Consider the following 17,894-nt stretch of genomic DNA (forward strand, 5'->3'; position numbering starts at 1 on the left):
GGGTCTTATATTTATTTATCCTCAAGAAGACACCCTAGGGCTTATTTTCAGGAGATGTGTTATTTATTTATTTTTTTAAGTACGGCACAACAATCTACATTTATTCAAATATAGTTAAGTACGTCTTCTTCTGGAACATCATTATAACTCTCCAAACCCCAAATTCCATCCTGAATTTCTTGCGACTCTATTTCCTTTAGAGCCATTGGCCCCAATTTCTCATATCAAGCAACAGAGCTCTCATTAAATGAGCAGGGCTGGTTTATTTATCAGAGATCCAGTGAGCACTGGGTCCAATCTGCACAGTGGAACAGAAATGATCTCTCTGGGCTCAGTAGGAGACTGCTTGCTGAAGCTTTTCCCTTATCCCCTGGTGTTTGTGGGGGATGAGAGGCCCACAGTGCTGAGTAAAATGACAGCCACAGCTTTCCTTCTTCCCCCTGGGGACACACAATACCTAAAGCAAAGCATCCCGCTCCTCACTTCACTGAGATTTTCCCCTCAAAGCCTCAGCTTGCAGCATGCACAGGATGGCCAGGACATGACGGGGGAGCCGATCTTGGTGGTGGGGCTGCCCACACCTTTTCAGTCACCTCTGGGATAGTAGCTGTCATGATGGGGCAGATGAGGAGGGCTGCTCGTCTTCTTTACCGCTCTGGGAGAAAATGCATGGGTTGTGCAGATATGGTGCGTAGCCACGCCCACCACTAGGTCTTATTTTCGGGGTGGGGCCGCTATTGCGCAAATGCTTAGAAATCCTGCTAGGGCTTATTTTATGGGTAGGTCTTATTTTCGGGGAAACATGGTAGTTGTAGTCAATGTGAGGTCCACCGTATAATGGGTTAAGATATATTAGTTTGCAAGCTTTTGATAAGGGAAACAGGACTAAAACAGTGGTGGTGGGTAGCACTTTAAAATTGAGTATTAAACTACCACAATCTTGGACAAACATCTTTATTTAAGAAATCAAATAAATAGGGTAAAAACTGATGGTAGCAACTTCACACAAGTATACAAGACCAAGCTTAAAATTACTTGCTCAAATTCAGAATGGAACAAAATTCTTCAAGTTAACATAACTAAGAAAATATATGATTACTTGTTTTTCAATGGACATTTTGCTATTTTACTAGAAGATCACACACTTAACCACGGTACTAAAGAGACCACTCGCAGCCCACTCTGATGTATAGCCTAAAAGGCTGAGTGCAAATGTTAATGTGCTCCAAGCTTTTCTATGATAGCAATTATAAAATTACCTTACAACTTTTTACAAGTACATATCCCAACAGGTTTAGTCTTTACTGTCTGAGGGAAAGGAAATACAACAACAGGGTGATAGAAACAACAGAGTTCACTCACTGTGGCCTATAATACTGGCCCCAGCCTCCCATTTTACAAACATGGATCTAGGACTCTAAATGGATGACTAAAGCAATGTATGTGCTATCAATTTCATTCCTTACTGCAGACTCTTTTTAGTTTTAAATCTATCAAATCTTGACTATGACATTTGTTTTTGCACTGTCACATCAAGGTCAAGCTGTCTGAATTAGGAAAGTCAAAACCTTATTCTCAGTTTTTAAAATAAAAATGTTTCAAGATTACCGATAAGGAGCTCTTTATCAATAACACTGTTTACAAGCAAATATTGATCTGTTGCTAAGTGACATGAAACAGAATGTACTATTTTTAAATATAAAGGAATTTCATTAGGTTTAGATAAATTGAGACTACAAGTAAAAGTTTTCCAGGCTATTTAATCAAGTTATTACAATGTACACATTCCTGAGTATACCCCATTGTTGTAACATTGTTTATTTCAGAACTTTTCCTGCATTCAGCTTAAAAGGTGTTTCTTCCCAAGAAATTGAACTTTTCTGTCAAATGCGCTCGATCGAATAGGAGAATTGGGTTCATAAAATGGATTCATTGCAAACTAGGAAAGAAGAAGGTATTAGTGAGCTTGTCAAAGCAGAAAGACTAACAAATCATAGGTCTCTAAAAGGAAATTAAAGTTTTCAATTAAAAATCATCAAAGACATTCAAAAGTCTGAAGACCACTTTTTTTTTTTTGAGACAGAGTCTCGCTCTGTTGCCTGGGCTAGAGTGCTGTGGCATCAGCCTAGCTCACAGCAACCTCAAACTCCTGGGCTCAAGCGATCCTCCTGCCTCAGCCTCCCGAGCAGCTGGGACTACAGGCGCACACCACCACACTCAACTAATTTTTTCTATTTTTAGTAGAGACGGGGTCTCACTCTTGGTCAGGCTGGTCTGGGACTCCTGGCCTCAAGCTATCGTCCTGCCTAGGCCTCCTGGAGTGCTAGGATTGCAGACGTGAGCCACCCTCACCACACCCAGCCATGAAAGCCACATTTTTCAGTTTCATTGAAAACACTGCATTGTTAAATACTAATCATCTCCTTAAGGAAATTTTTATTTTGGTGTTATAGTTGTGAGAAGAACCTGGAGCAAAACTATGGCAGTATGATAGATGTTGCCTGTGTAAGTTAAATTGACTCTCAGGATTCGCCCTATGTGTGAAATACTTCATTTATAATATTTATATATAAATATTATATTTATTATATTCATATATAATATTTATAATATTCATTATAAATAAATGGATTAATCTGTAAAGCCTTTTGGCTGCACAAAATAAGAAAAATCTACCATATGCTCAGAGTTAAAAAGTTACACCACACCACTATTAAAAGTTACTGTTGTGTGGTAATTTTCTAACAACCATATTTTTAATAATCTCCTTTAACACAAGGCTAAACAGCTTCTCAGCTAAAGTAATAAGTAGCATAACATGTGAGAGAAAATTATTGATATTAAATGGAATCACTAATGAGGACAGGTGTTACTGATTTTTATACCTGAATCACTTGATATTGCCCATCTTTATTAAAGGGTTAAATATTATTTGCTACCTCTGACTGGGAATATTGTTCAATTTTATTATTGTGTTGATATGCAAGAAATCCTATCCAAATACAGAACATTGAAATTATTAAGAACATACTCTTGTTAGAACTGCAGTTCAACCATGACATCCTGTTACTACTTTATTTTTCAATTCAATATCAAAAATGGACCATTCTTCTTGAGTGACTATTTGATAATATAAGAATCACTTCCTGCCAGTTTATGATCTCTGTTCATGGCATTGTAACTTATTTGTACAGTAGATGGAAAACATTTTAAATTATGAAGCAATTTTCTCATAAGTAGGCTGCTTCCTTGCTCTCTTTAGAGTTCTCTAAAAAAATCAACAATATGCACCAAAAGGGGAAAAATGAAACCAGTTTACTTTCACAATCATTTAAAAATAGCTACCACGAGTTGTTTTCCTAAATACATACTAACTTGGCTGTGAAGACTTGCCTGTCAAGGGAGTTGCCAGACATAGTTCTGACTGGGGGAAAGCTAGTCTGAAAGGAAAACTGCAGCATAAGGGAGTTATTTCAACAGGTCAGTTTCCTGTCAAGGTTTGAATACTTTTTTATTATAATCAGATTTTAAAAATTATAGAACATACTATACCTTTATATATAAATCATAGACATCTGTAAAGAAGTTCTTTATTCCATCTTCTTGCCTTATGTCATGAAGCATAATAAATCTCATATGTGAAATAATTAAGGTATAATCTTTCTTAGAAAGAAAAACAGAAAGCAATCATTGATATATTCTCCAAATTAGTCACATACCCGTTTTGCAATGGAAAAGTTGAATACATAACCTGAGTTTAAAGTTAGCTTAGTTTCATCTTAGAAAAGATAATCTTTAAATAACTATAAGATAAAGTAAAATCACCTCTGATAGGTTCAGATAAACCACAGTTTTATGTATGAGACTTAGCTTTAAAATTATCTATAAATAAAATGTTTCTTCCCTAAAAAAATAAAAATAGCCCCATAAATGGAAATTTTTACATTTTTACTGACTCTGAAGTCTACTTGCTCAGAGCCTGGCATCTATGTTCCATGTTCTTCTAGTTTGTTAACTCAAGCTTTAGTTAGGTATCTACTAAAAATAAGGATATGCCCTGCAGTGACAAATGCTGACACAAACCACTCGTTGAACTTGTCCACAGTTTTTAAGTACATGTTGTTCGACAGCCACATGTTCTCATCTACCAGGTCGAGAGCGGCATGAGCTATGAACTGGTTCAGATGACGGTGGTCATCCTAGATGACAGTGTAAACAGCAACAGATTAACATTTCCCTATGGCATCAAGAATACCGACATTTCATTCTGTAAATCCTATACATGGTTTCCTTGTGGGGAAAACACACTGCAATCTGCTTATTGTTATCATGAGACTTACAAAAGATCTGTGTTTTCACGTAATGTTCTATTTTAAAATTTGTAATCTCAATCTCAACAAAAAGAACAAACAGCTAATTACTTCATAAATGAAATGTTTATATAATTTAGTAAGGTACCTTTATTACTTAGACCTAAAATTATTTATAGAAAATTATTTTTATTGAAAATCTTACTTTTTATAGAAAATTATTTTTTTAATGTTGCAAGAAGGAAGTTGCCAAATCCTGTAACCATTTAAGCATGTGACAAAAGGATACTATGTTTTAAAAAAGGTAGATCCTGCTTTTAAGAAGCTCACGTAGTAGAGGAAAAAGACATACAAAAAGCATGGAAATGGATGTGCCTGAAGGTGAGCACCTGCGGTAGGCTGGGTCTGAGTGGAGGGGAGGACAGCGGTGTAGAAGGGGTGCCATTCCCACCAGGCCTTGAGGCCTGGGAGGAAGCTGGGAGGTGCCGGGCTACCTGCACAGTGGCACCAGGTGAGCAGGGAACATTGGCTAAGGAGGTGACACTCATAATGGCCACCATAGGCCTCTTTCAGGTAGACAGAGTATGCATGGTAGGGGGACCCAGGAGTGGCGGGAGGCCACGCTCAGCTCCAGCTGTGAACAATCTCCTGTGTCAGCAGCAGGAGATGATCCTATCAGAGCTAGGAGTGTCCCTTTTGTGGGCTGAAATGGCTAGGAGTGTCCTGTTTGTGGGCTGAAATGGCTTAACTAGAGAGAAGGTGGAACTGTTCTATGATTACATGGACAGGGAATTCACAGCCTAGAATGCTGTCTTACTCCAATGTAATTCTTTCAAAATACATTTTTCAAAGAATACTTCTGTTGGCCTGTATCCCCTCAAAATTCCTATGTTGATGTCCTTAGCCCCAGTACCTTGGAATGCAGCCTTATTTGCAAAGAGGGTAGTTGCAGATGTAGTTAGTTAAGATGAGGTCATACCAGAGTAAAGTGGGCCCCAATCCAGTACGACTGGTAAATTTATAGAAAGGGAAGATTTGGAGACAGACACACACATGCAGGGAGAATGCCATGTGAAGACTGGAGTTAACGCTGCCACAAGCCAAAGAACTCCCAGAAGCTGGAAGAGAGAGACCTAGGCAGATCCTTCCCTACAGCCTTCAGAGGGAGCAAGGCCCTGCTGACACTTTGATCTTGGACTTCTGGCTCTCAGAACTAAGAGATAAAATTATCTGTTGTTCTAAGCCACTCAGTTTTTGGTACATTGTTTCGACAGCCACAGGAAATTAATACAGCCTCCTGTCTGAGGAGATTGTTCCTATAACTGGGCTGCAGAAAGAGGCCAGTTGCCCTGGAATCCCTTGCACAGCTAAAGCATGTTTACTTCGCTCCTGTTGCCATGACGAAGCTAAGTGAATCCTTGAGAAATGGATGTATTTTGTGTCTGGCTCACAGTACTGTTTTCCATTACTTTACACTGATGATCAATCTTGAGACGTTAGGAGCAAACTGTAGGAAAGCTTTAAGAAAGTGAGTGCTAGCAGGAGAAAGAACTAAACTTAAGTCATGGGACAAAGTATTTTTTATATGCACAAGGCCACTGGAGTACACAGGGCAACTATTGCTACAGAGATACCTCAACACAAAGTTTTAATGAGTACTGTTCTAGTAAGAATGTAGGAAAATCATGTAGGAACATCACCTGGTAGATAATACCTTAAATTTCTATCATATTTTGGTGGCAAGATCTCAATAGTTGAAAAGCATACATTGAACATTATGCATTACTTAAAAAAAATTAATTCCTTGTCTTAAAGGGCATTAAAGTCCACTTTTGGAGCATGGGAGAAACATAGCATAATTGTTAGCAATTTTTTAGGAATGTGGACTAGTACAAAAAGATGGAAGGGACTGGGCTATTCTCATCTCAAGATTCCACAGGTCTGTTTACTCTGAATGGCAACATGTTCTTGAACCACGCCTGTTTTTCAGAACTATTCTTCACAAGAAACTAGGTGGCATCACCTCTGGGGCTGCTTTAGAGTTCCTGCATGCAGCCAGGGTGTCACTGGGGAGGAGAGCACACCACCCAACCAGGAAGTTCTGCAGACCCAGTGGCAACAGAAGGATACAGAAATAAGGATCTCTTTTAACCTCTCTGGTAATAATTGATTTACTATGCATTTCCTGATGAAAAATGTGATTCACTGAAACATGACTGTTCTTCCAGACCCACTCCAGATGGACTATGTTTCTATGTGCTTAAGCAGCATTTCATGGTGGATGACACAGTAAAATATTATGGGAAAGAGACCCAGAACATCATTCTAGTCTGTGCTAAGTAAGTGTGTCCTGAATTAAAGGATGAATAAACAACTCCAAGGACATTCCCTGGATGGCTCTTAGCAGTCTGTGGGACTCCAGAGCAAGCCTCATTTAACTGTGGTAGATTTCAATGACCTCATCTGTCCAGATCTCTTCCAGTGCTAAAATCATATTATACTATATCATCACAATTGCATAGAAATTCTTACGGAATTTAAGGTTCCATACGCACTTTGGATTCTGCTTTCCCGGCTGGCAAAAACTCCATTTCAAAAACTGGATTATCATGGTGGCCAACAATTACAAAGTAGAAGCTTCCAGACATTGTCAATATATGGCTCCTAATTAAATGAAAAATAATAGATATTTTAGTACTCAATACTGAAATTCAGAAATGGCTAACAGAAGTCTAGAATTCATTTATTTATTTTTCCTTAAATCTGACATTGTAGAGGGGGATGCCACTAAACTTGGCATGCTTTCCAGTATACTACCACAGATACATGGCTTTGGGACTAAATAAATTATATGTCTGTGATATGTCCTATAGAATCTAATGTACTATATTTTCCATAGGGAAACTGGAAAACTTCTAATATGAAACCATAAAGACATCCTCACCATCTGAAAGTTTGGAACATTTAACTCAAGTGTTCCTGTGTATCTGGTGGAGTAAGCTGGGCTTAATTTAGACTGGACCAGTTAGCACCAGCCCTGACACCAGGAAAGATTAATAGAGGATACCTGTAAGTTAAGTACAATAGACAGTGGTGAGAAGGCAAAGGAAGTGATTGTCTTAGAAATTTCCAGGAGGCATCCTTCAGAGGAAGCTAAAAACAACTCTACCTCATGTCATCTGCACAGAAGGAGAGAAACTCGCATTTATCTGCAGACTATGTGCTGTATTTGTCTTCTTTCTACCTGTGTGCTATAAATATAGGTCTCTGCAAATGTAAGAGCCAATAATATGCCTCCTTATAACATTAGCTTAGAAGAAAGGAAGAAACAGTTTTGTATTCTAGAAAAGATGGAAGAAATAATCCCAAAAGGAAGACATTCTGAGAAAGTGAGAGGTCTTAGAACTAAGGTTAACAGTTTGGCTAAAGAAATGAGAAACTGGGGGGGAAAGTATCAGTGATTCCATGGCTTTTAGCACAGATAATTGAAATCTGGATGGACGGACAGACAGCTGGAAGAATGGATGACAGATGGGTGGATTTACACATGTATGTATTATTTATCACAAGGGCTTTGGAGTCTGACAAAGCTAGGTTCAAGCCTAGCTCTGCCACTTATGGGTAATGTGACAGTCAGATGTTGGTTTTCTCATCTGTGAAACAGAGATAACACTGTACCTACTTTACATTGCACTTATGAGGATTATACAATCTAATGCATGTAAAGCATCTGGCATAGTGTCTTGCTCACAGTAAGTGCTCAATAAATGTTATCTAGAATGACATGGAAGATCACATGCACACTGGCATGTGGTGACTAGAAATTTTGCAAGGTGGGGTGGAAATCTAGTTAACCGGGAGTCAGTCCCCTGGAATACACATCTGAGGTGTGTTAGAGCCCAAGACTCATCAAGCCTCACTGGGCCTCTGCTGATTCACATAGAACATGCAATAAAATCAGAAAAAATTTGAAATGTATTTCCTAATGACACATTTTATAAAGGAAACTGGGGCATAGCTGGCACTTTTTTAACTCTAGAACCGGAAGGCTGTGACTGTGGAAGAAAAGGCAGATAAGAGACACTTGACATAATGAAGTAGGATTTTTAAAAATGTCATTTGGGGCAGGGGTGGCATGCTACAGACTGCAGGCCAAATCTAGCCTGGCCCGTCTTCTTTGTACCATCTAAGGCTGCTTTCACCCTTCAGTGGCAGAGCTGAGCAGCTGTGACAGAGACCATCTGGCCCACAAAGCCAAAAATATTTACTATCTGGCCCTTTACAGAAAAAGTTTGCCCCTGTTTTAGGGGAAAGATGAGAAAAAGCCCCAAATAGTAAGAATGGATAACAAAGACAAGCAGGAATAAAAAAAAAAAAGCTGTGCAAAACTAGGAGAATTGGCAATAAATCTCCAGGGCAAGTGAGGGGAGGAGAGCTGGAGACTGGAAATCTGAACAAAGTAAACAATGATATCATGAATTCTTGCTGGACTAGGTTTCAGAGCTGGAGTGTGCCAAGGGAAGGGCTTACTTTCCTTCAGCACAAATATTTAAGCAGCAGCAAAAAAATGTTTAAGCAGCAGCAGAAGGAAGAATATGCATAAGGAAGATAACCTGCACCCCCCCCCCACGGAACTCCATGATTGGGAGCAGCACGGTGCTAAGCGCTGCAGGCAGACAGACAGAAAGGGAACTGAAAGAACAACGGACTGCACAAGGGTGCTGTTACAAACTACCCAGCTGGGCAGAGCATGAGACAGAGCTTTCTTTATATACATTCTGTCCTTGACTTGAGCTGCCAATGACTTGATTTGGCAAACAGCTAAAGAAGCAAGAAGGGCTGTAACTCTTCATTCAATTCTGCCAAGGAAAAACTGACAGGTGAAGTGGAGGAACTGAAAACCCTGGGAGAAAATGATCCCACTGTCTGAGGAAGGGAATGGCTGCAATCACTTAGCAAATATTTGATATGGGGCAAAGGTGAGGCACACTCTAGAATTCTGCCCCGTGCAATATATGGAACTTTCTGTGAGGATGGAAATGTTCTATACCTGTGCTGTCCAACATGGGAACCAGTGAGCATTTGAAATGTGGCCAGTGTGAACTGGATTTTTAATTTTAATTAATTTAAACACAGACACATGTGGCTAGTGGTTATAGTATCGGACAGTGAAGCTCTAGATCAGTGTTTCCGAACTTTTTATAAAAGTTTGGGACCTCCTCCACCTTCTCCCCACCCATAAATTACTTAGAATTCAAACACAAATAATACAAATAAAACCACTGTGACTGAAGTGCCTATGTTGGTTTGAGTGTATGTGTCTGTTCAATTTTCCTGTCACCTTAAATAGGCGCCCTTGAAGCATCCAAGGAAGGCTTGGTCTATAGGTGGTCAGGAGGTAGCTCCACAGAATTTGCAAATAGGTTAGACTAGGAAATTTGGACAAGAGAAGAATCTAAGATGGTTTCCAGATGTCTGGCTGGGTGAACAAGCAGAATAAGTGGCTCCTCTCCCAAGATGTCCACACCCTTAATCTCTGGAAGCTGTGAATATGTCAGGGTTCATGGCAAAGAGGAATTAAGGTTGCAGATGGAATAAAGCTGCTCATCAGCTGATCTTAAGATAGAAGACGAACCTGGATCATCCAGGTGGGCCTAATGTAATTACAAGGGTCTTTAAAAGCAGAAGGACATAAAGGAGGAAAGCCAGGGGAAGGGTAACTATGGAAAGATGGTCACAGAGAGGTGATGTTGATGGTTTTGAAAATGAAGGAAGGGGCCACAGCTAAGGAATGCAGGAGGCCTCTAAAAGCTGGAAAGCACAAGGAAACAGATTCTCTCTCCCCTACAGCCTCAAAAAGGAACGCGGCCCTATAGACATCTTGATCTTAGCCCAGCAAGACCTGTGTCGGACTTCTATGCTACAGAACTGTAAGATGATAAATCTGTGTTGTATTAAGCCACTGAATTTGTAGCAGCAAATTTGTTACAGCAGCAGTAGGAAACTAACACACATGTCAAAGCTACAAAACCCCAAGGTATGAGAGAAAAAGAAGGAAATACTCAAGGAGGTGTCAGCAAATGAGCAGAAGGTACATTCTAGGAAGAGACTGAGGACAAAAGGGAGTTCACTTACCACGGAGCATGGGGTTCAAGGCACTGTGGAAAAGGTGTTGCAGGGAGACAATGACAGTCAAGGTGAAGATATCTGGAGCAATGTGGGGCTGATAGTGTGGAAAAGAACAGGGGTTCTGTTTTTTCCAGCATGGGTCCCTAACACAGCCTGGTACACAGAAAGTGCCTAATAATTGCCAAATGGAACTAAGATGAGGAGGGTTGTAGGTTGGAAAGTGTTGTCAGGTGATGCTGGAATGCAAGGGTGAGACATGGTGGGATTTCAGTGTTAAGCAGCCTCAACACTGCAGAGAACCTTCTGAAAGCTCCAGTGATGAGGCCCTAGAGGCCTGACAGTGAAGTCTGTGTTCAGGTGGTGCATAGCACCTTTGTGAAAAGTTGAAGTTCCTTAAGGTACCTATGAAGAAATCCTCCATGACAAGGGACTGGACTTGGTGGCTGATGAGAGGGAGCCAGGACTCTCATTTGTGGTGGAAACAGCAGCTGTCCCTGGTGGTTAAGGCAATGTGAGCTGCTTTTGAGAGGGAGGCAACTAAAGAAATCAACTGGTGATATGAGGAGCTTCTCTGGGCTGGGCATAGTGGCTCTCACCTGTAATTCCAGAACTTTCAGAGGCTGAGGTTGGAGGATCACTTGAGGCCAGTAGTCTGAGACCAGCCTGGGCAACATAGCAAGACCCCATGTTTACACAAAATAAAAAGTAAAAAAAAAAAAAAGGCAGGCATGGTGGCATGCAACTATATCTCAGCTACTTGGGAGGCTGAGGCAGGAGGATCACTTGAGCCCAGGAGTGCCAAGATTGCAGTGAGTTATGATTGTACCACTGAACTCTAGCCTGGGTGACAGAGTAAGACCTTGTCTCCCAAAAACCAAAAAAACCAAAAAACCCCACAACTATACAACAATAAGACAAAGGAAACCTAGATTAAGAGCAGTTCATCTACACAAACCCTAAAGTTTTAACTTACTGCAAGCTCAGTAAGAGCCAGCAGTTTGATATGATGGTCAAAAAAGTTAATGCAATTCTAGGCTGCATTAAGAGAAAGACTGTCCAAGCAAGGTCGAGAAAAATGTCAATATCCTCTTTACTGATATCTTTGGGGAAGGTACTCAGTTCTGGGAATCACACTGTAAAAGGATCAATAACTGAACTGTTTGTGTTGGGGGAAGAGCAGGCTCTAGGCCAGGGAGTTTTCTGGAAATGATAAAAGCATCTGAAAGAACTGAGGATGTTTAAACTGAGGGGGGTGGGATGGGGAAAGGGAGTGGGTCTGGCAAAATACTATCTAAGCTGTCTAATGGAAAAGGGATTTGGCTAAGGATAGAAAATAGGCTTCCTCTCCTGAGTGAATTCCAATCAACTGTTAGTTTGAGAATCTTTCTCAGCACCAGTTTCTGGCAGTCACTAAGTACCGTAAACAAGAAAGAACGCTGTGATTAATTCTCTGTCGGCTATATGGGTTTGAGAGAGTGCAGCGCCTACATGAGGGTCAATTTGCTAACTCTTGACTAGACAGACTTATTTTCACACTGCTCCATAGGCCAAGCCCAGGGCTGCTCACTTGAAGTTAGGAAGAAACTAGAAATGTGTAAGGGGCAGCTAGAAACCACCAGAGCTAGAGTGGGAGGATGAACTCAATGAATTTAAAAGTTCCTTCCAACTATGGAATCTTAAGTTGCAGGCAAATGAAAGACAACACTCAAGGACTCCAGTTCCAAAGTCACCCATTTTTTTGGCAAATCTTTTTACAGCCTCTACAGAGGAACTTCTAGATAAGCTGCCTTTTCCTCCCCATGGCAGTGGTTTCAGTTGTTCCACAGACTCGGGGCTGCAAGAGTAAACTGGTGTGGCATGGGACGTGTCTATTGCAATGAGGAGGAGTATGAATACCATTGGTAGGTCTCTAATGTGACATTTTCCCAATAATATTAGAAGTAATTCGCCTGCCCCTAAATGAGGTTATGTTGGCTTTTGGAGAACATTTTATCTAATTCTATTCAACTTCAGGACCAAAGATGGGAGTAGTAGTGAGAGGGGGTCTTCAGGCACAGAAACTTTAACAGTGGCCAAGTGCTTCTACTTTTAAACAGAATTTACAACATAACATCTTGAACACTTCATCATTTCACTATTCTGCTCAAAATCCTTAATGCTTCTCAGCAACAAGACCATGTACTAGTATTCCAAATGATTCCCACATTGCTCCACATGTCTTTTCTCAACCTTTTCCACCTCTGCTGGAGTTGACTGGTTTACTTTTTTCTCCCAAACTCATTTTGTACCCACTCCAGAGTTCTTATTTTTCTCTTTATGCTTGGAATGTTCCCCCTGATTCTGTGTGCAACCCTTACCCATCCTTTAAAGTCAACTAAGCCCCTCCTCCTCCACAGTGATTTCCAACAAAAACTTATAGGCTCTCCACCTCCTATGATAATCCTGTCACTCTTGCTGCCTCTAAAATATTTTTTCACAGCCAGAGTGCAAAACTCATTGTACTGTTCTTTAGTGCTGTGCAGAAGCTGACACTGATCCAATTTTGTCCTCATAGTACTTAGATACCTTATATCCTCAGCGCCCAACTCTCGAATCAGGTCAGATTCCTCACTGCCCCCATGAGGGTCCTGCCTTTTTTATTATGATTTCTTTGCTCATTTTCCCCCTTCCTGTGATGTTCTCCTTTTTGCCCATCATTCAAATCTTACCCGTGAAGCCCCTGACAAAGTCACACTTTTTCCACAGAGATAACCTTGATCACTTCCATCTTCAACTACCTCTCCTTTACCTAAACTCTTTCCGCAGTCTACAAAGCATCTTCGTTTTTGTTCAATTCTTTGGCTGTAATGTTTTCACTATTGCTTCTGAGAGATTTGGTGCCTTTTCTTTCTAATTAGACTTAAGCATCTTGGATACCGGCTCACCTTTCCCCACAGCACACAACGGTAGGTACTCTAAAAAAGTTTAGCTCTGTGGTTCTCAACCAGGGTCGATTTTTGCCTCCCAGAGCTCATATGGCAGTGTCTGGAGACATTTTAGTGTCACACCTAGGGGAAGGGTGTGCTACTGACACTTGGTAGAGACCAGAGATGCTGCTAAACCACCTAGACGCACATGACCGCCTCCCACAACAAAGACCCTTCCGGCTCCAAATGGCATTAGTGCTGCAGTTAATAAACTCTGAGTTAGCTGAATTGCCCAGGGAAGGCCGAAAGAGGCAAAGTCCCCGAGACAGTGGGCGTTTGCAGGTCGAAAGGCAGTGTGCATTAGCCAGCGGGGGCTGTCCGGGTCCGGCCCGGCTGTCCCAAGGCCGCGGAGGGGTGGAGGTACAGGGCCAACATCCACGTCACGCAGGGGCTGGGACGTCCCTCAGGGAGGGACCTGGAGCGCCCGCCCCCCTACTCACTCCATCCCCTACCTGCCGCAAGATGCAGACAACGGAAACGCCCAGTCCGTTACCACGGCGGAGACCCGCGCTCCGCAGCTTTTGCTGCGACTCACGGGCAGTCCTCGCGAGACCTCGCGGATGCGCTCCCGCGTGATGTAGGTGAAGCTTCCGGTCGGTGCGGCGCAGTCGGGCGCATGCGCTGTAGCGCTCGGGACAGGGGTTGCTCGGCTCTGCGGGCTTCCGGGAAGGGCGGGGTCAGCTTTGAGCGGTGAAAACACGCGGTCTTCACTTGCCTTCTAGTGCTCTGTCTCTCCCGGTCTCCGCCCTCCAGTCACCTTTGAGTGTCGCGCCTGGGTCACGGCCCCGCCCACCCCTCCGAACTGAGGAGAAAGGAACTGCGCATCTTTACCAGAGTTTCTAGTTCGGAGTTCGAGGCAAATCGTTCAGCACCCTTGTTTCTCCCGACTCCCCGGGACAGTGGCAGGGCTCTGAGAGCAAGAATTCCCCTTCGTTTTGGGTCTGCAGCCCGAGCTGGGCCTCGAACTGGAGCCACAGTGGGGAGGGCCGGGCGGGCTCCGAAGGAAGCTGACACCTGACGATGGCTCAGGTAGATACACCTGTGCCTCCTCGAGGACTGGCGGAAATGAAGTCTCTTGTTTGTGTTCGTTAAAGCTCCTTTCCCCGCTGGGCCTCTTAGGGCTTTTTCCTGGAGGCCACTGGTCTGTTTTCAGAAATTCACATCCTCTCTGCCGGCCGGGTAACTTGTAACCGTTTTGTCTTCCAGTTCACCATGGCCCCCAAATGTGATGTGTTGAGTCAAGATGACCTGCGCAAAAAGCTATACCAGACGTTTAAGGATCGGGGTATACTGGACACACTCAAGGTATCAGATTTTGCCATATCTGTGTCATAACTTTTACGACTGTAACCTGGAACAAGTAGTCCACATTTAAATTCATTCAGGGGTTGGGTTTTAATAATAGTATGATATATAGATTGTGTTGGTGAATTACATTTTTATATTCCTATATAACTCTATCTTGAAATAATCTATGGAAAATGTTCCAGAAAATGTTGAGTTTGAGTCCTCTTAAAAGAGCATGTTTAATTAATTGAATTGATGTTAAGATAGTGGGTGACATTTATGTAACGAACAACACATTTTAGTAAGACTAGGCTTTTTTTTTTATAAATTTGGCTTATAGGTTCCTAAATTAATACGTGGTTTTGTAATACGTTTGGATGAAGGACATCGACATCACATAGAAAACATTAAGCTTAATGTAGACTCGTTTGGGGAATGAAAAATTTCTTCTTGAAGATATACTGAGACATATGAATATTTGATTTGGCAGCAAATATTTATTAGTATACTTTGGATTAACAGCTGGGAATCAGATTAGCTCAATGTGTTTTCATTATGGTATACATTTCAAAAGCATATTTTACATTTAAAATGGGAAATTAAGGAAGAACAAGCTTGATTTTTCTCCACCCCTTCCCCATTGCTTTTGTAACTTCATAAAAATACTTCAAACTCCTCTGGAAAATACAGATAAAGCATAAGGGAGAAAAATCATCTGTAATACAGCCACTAATTGGAATAATGTGTGTATGTATATTCTTTTTAAATTTAAATTATAATAATGACCATTTCCCTGTTGCTTTAAAAGTTTCTTTTCTTTCCCCCCAAGACAGAGTCTCGCTTGGTCACACCAGGTAGAGTACAGTGGCATTATCATAGCTCACTGCAAACTCAAACTCCTGGGTTCAAGCAATCCTCCTGTCTCAGCCTCCTGGGTGGCTGAACTACAGGCGCATGCCACCATGCCCGGCTAATTTTTCTATTTTTAGTAGAGACGGGGTCTCACTGTTGCTTAGGCTGGTCTCAAACTCTGGAGTTCAAGCAATCCTCCCACCTTGGCCTCCCATAGTGCTAGGATTACAGGCATGAGCCACCTCACCCGGCCCCTTAAAAGTTTCTTGAAATCTTCATTTTCAGTGGCAGCAGGCACATTTTTGGATATATGGATAATATATATAGCAGTCCCCTGTTGTTGAATGTTTAGGTTATGTCCTCTAACAATCCAGAGTTGTGAGGAAGTGGTGAATTTTTTCCTGTCCCTGATCTCTTGATCATAAGCTGCTGAAATGGGCTTCTAGGGAAGTGAGGTGAAGAATCTGTAAGCGGTCTGGCTAGCCACCAGTTCACTTAGAAGCTGGGGAAAGAAAGCTTTTTCCAGAACCCACTGGGCTGCTCATCTTTTGGCCATGGATCTAGAACCATTCTGGAAATGAAAGATTCCAGTGAATGTGACAAATTTGTGTATATTTGTGAAACAATCCTGCTGAAATTTTTCCCCTTGTGTTTGTTGATCTAGACGCAGCTCAGAAACCAGCTAATTCATGAATTGATGCACCCTGTACTGAGTGGAGAACTGCAACCTCGGTCTATTTTAGTAGAAGGAAGCTCTCTCTTAATAGGCGCCTCTAACTCTCTAGTGGCAGATCACTTACAAAGATGTGGCTATGAATATTCACTTTCTGTTTTCTTTCCAGAAAGTGGTTTGGCACAAGAAAAGGTAAAGTCTTGTCTTTTCTGTTTTTGATTTTTCTATTAACAGTTTCTTCCTCTGATAATTTGTAAAGTGCTCTTGATAGCTAAGTGCTCCTTGAGTAGCCTGGTCCATTTCTTGTTTATCTGCACATAATGTGTTTGTTATATAACAAATGGCTACTAAATTTGATTGTTATTAATTCTTTGGTATCTCAGTCGTTTGTAAAATAGTGATATGTAGAATCACTAAATGTTTTGGAGCTAGAATTGATGTTAACTTTCCATGTAGTCTAATGAAACTCTGCCATTTCTGTTGAATGTCTGCTATGAGCTTGGGTGCTGTGTTAGACACACTACAGGTGTTTCATGTGTTACAGATGAGGAGAGGTGAGGTAACTTGCCCAAGGTCATGTACTTTGTAAGTGCCAATGCAGGGCAGTAAATCTAGATCTCTAAAATGTGCTCTTTTTACTATGTTATGGTCTCTTAAGGTATTTCTCTTTGTAATATAAGAAAAGTGAGAAATATGTGAGGTTTTTTTTTTTTTTTTACAAATCTAAGTTCTCAAATATTAAAACACATCTTATGTTTTACCACTCTTATTATTTTAACTATATATTCTTCACTATTACCATTGAACATAATAGTCCCACTTTATTTTAAAGGCAGATGTAGCAAACTTTTCCTGTGTGTGTGTGTGTTTAGTATTCATTTCTTCAGAGCAGTTTTGGGTTCACAGAAAAATTGAGTGAAGAGTACAGAGTTCCCATATACCCCCACACACATGTACAGCTTCCCCCAATATCAACATTTCGAGAGGTGGAGTATTTGCTATAGTTGATGAACCTATATTAACATGTCATTATCAGCCAAAGTCCATAGTTTACATTAGGGTTTACTCTTGGTGGTGTTCCTATGTTTTTACCCTATTTTATCTAAAATTATCCCAAAGTTTCATATTCCAAAGTATTAAGGATGTAAGAATGTTAATACAGTATTTGAATTAAAACTTGAAATTTAAATATGCTGTATGTCTTCTTTAACAACCAAATTTTATTTATCAATATTAGGAATTCAGTTTTGGCCCACCATTCTCTAACTTTCTAACACATTTCACAATTTTGCTTATTGTGTGAATAATAGTCAATTATATAATTATTATAACAGGAATTAATCCAGTTCATACACTTAAAGGTTTCTACTAATATAAAATGCCATGCAGAATATTTTCTTTTTTTTAATTTATTTTTTTGTTGTTGTTTCCCTTTTTACGTGGAGCCATGCCCAAGAAGCCTGAGCAAGTGGACTCCCAGAATGTTTTCTTTAAGGGAAAACCAATTGAAAACAAATTATATCAGTGTTCTCAGGGTAGACATAGAAAATGATACATACTATAATAAAAATATGTTAATATCTACTCAAAATGTCTGTTTAAAAATATTTTAGGTATATTTTAAGTCATTTGTAGTAAAGACAGTAAAAACTTAGTTTATTTACATTTTTAAACAAT

At 40.8% G+C, this 17,894-nt stretch overlaps 1 protein-coding gene and 1 non-coding gene across 2 annotated transcripts in view; one reads left to right on the forward strand and one right to left on the reverse strand.

The window, feature by feature from the left end:
• Positions 1-1,740: 1,740 nt before the first annotated feature.
• Positions 1,741-14,020, reverse strand: LOC105882431 (trafficking protein particle complex subunit 2). The gene is made up of 4 exons (XR_012916051.1): positions 13,858-14,020; positions 6,866-6,974; positions 3,553-4,199; positions 1,741-1,939 (listed from the first exon to the last, which is right to left on the reverse strand). It is a non-coding gene; the product is annotated as a trafficking protein particle complex subunit 2 (transcript).
• Positions 14,021-14,060: 40 nt separating this feature from the next.
• The window catches only part of OFD1 (OFD1 centriole and centriolar satellite protein), a 33,124-nt gene continuing 29,290 nt past the window's right edge, over positions 14,061-17,894 (forward strand). The window contains exons 1-3 of the mRNA XM_012784803.3: positions 14,061-14,434; positions 14,612-14,710; positions 16,209-16,409. Coding sequence (XP_012640257.2) covers positions 14,426-14,434; positions 14,612-14,710; positions 16,209-16,409 — 309 coding nt within the window. The 5' untranslated portion in view covers positions 14,061-14,425. The remainder of the gene's footprint in view (positions 14,435-14,611; positions 14,711-16,208; positions 16,410-17,894) is intronic.

The sequence above is a fragment of the Microcebus murinus genome, chromosome X, assembly GCF_040939455.1.
Source record: "Microcebus murinus isolate Inina chromosome X, M.murinus_Inina_mat1.0, whole genome shotgun sequence".
NCBI lineage: Eukaryota > Metazoa > Chordata > Mammalia > Primates > Cheirogaleidae > Microcebus > Microcebus murinus.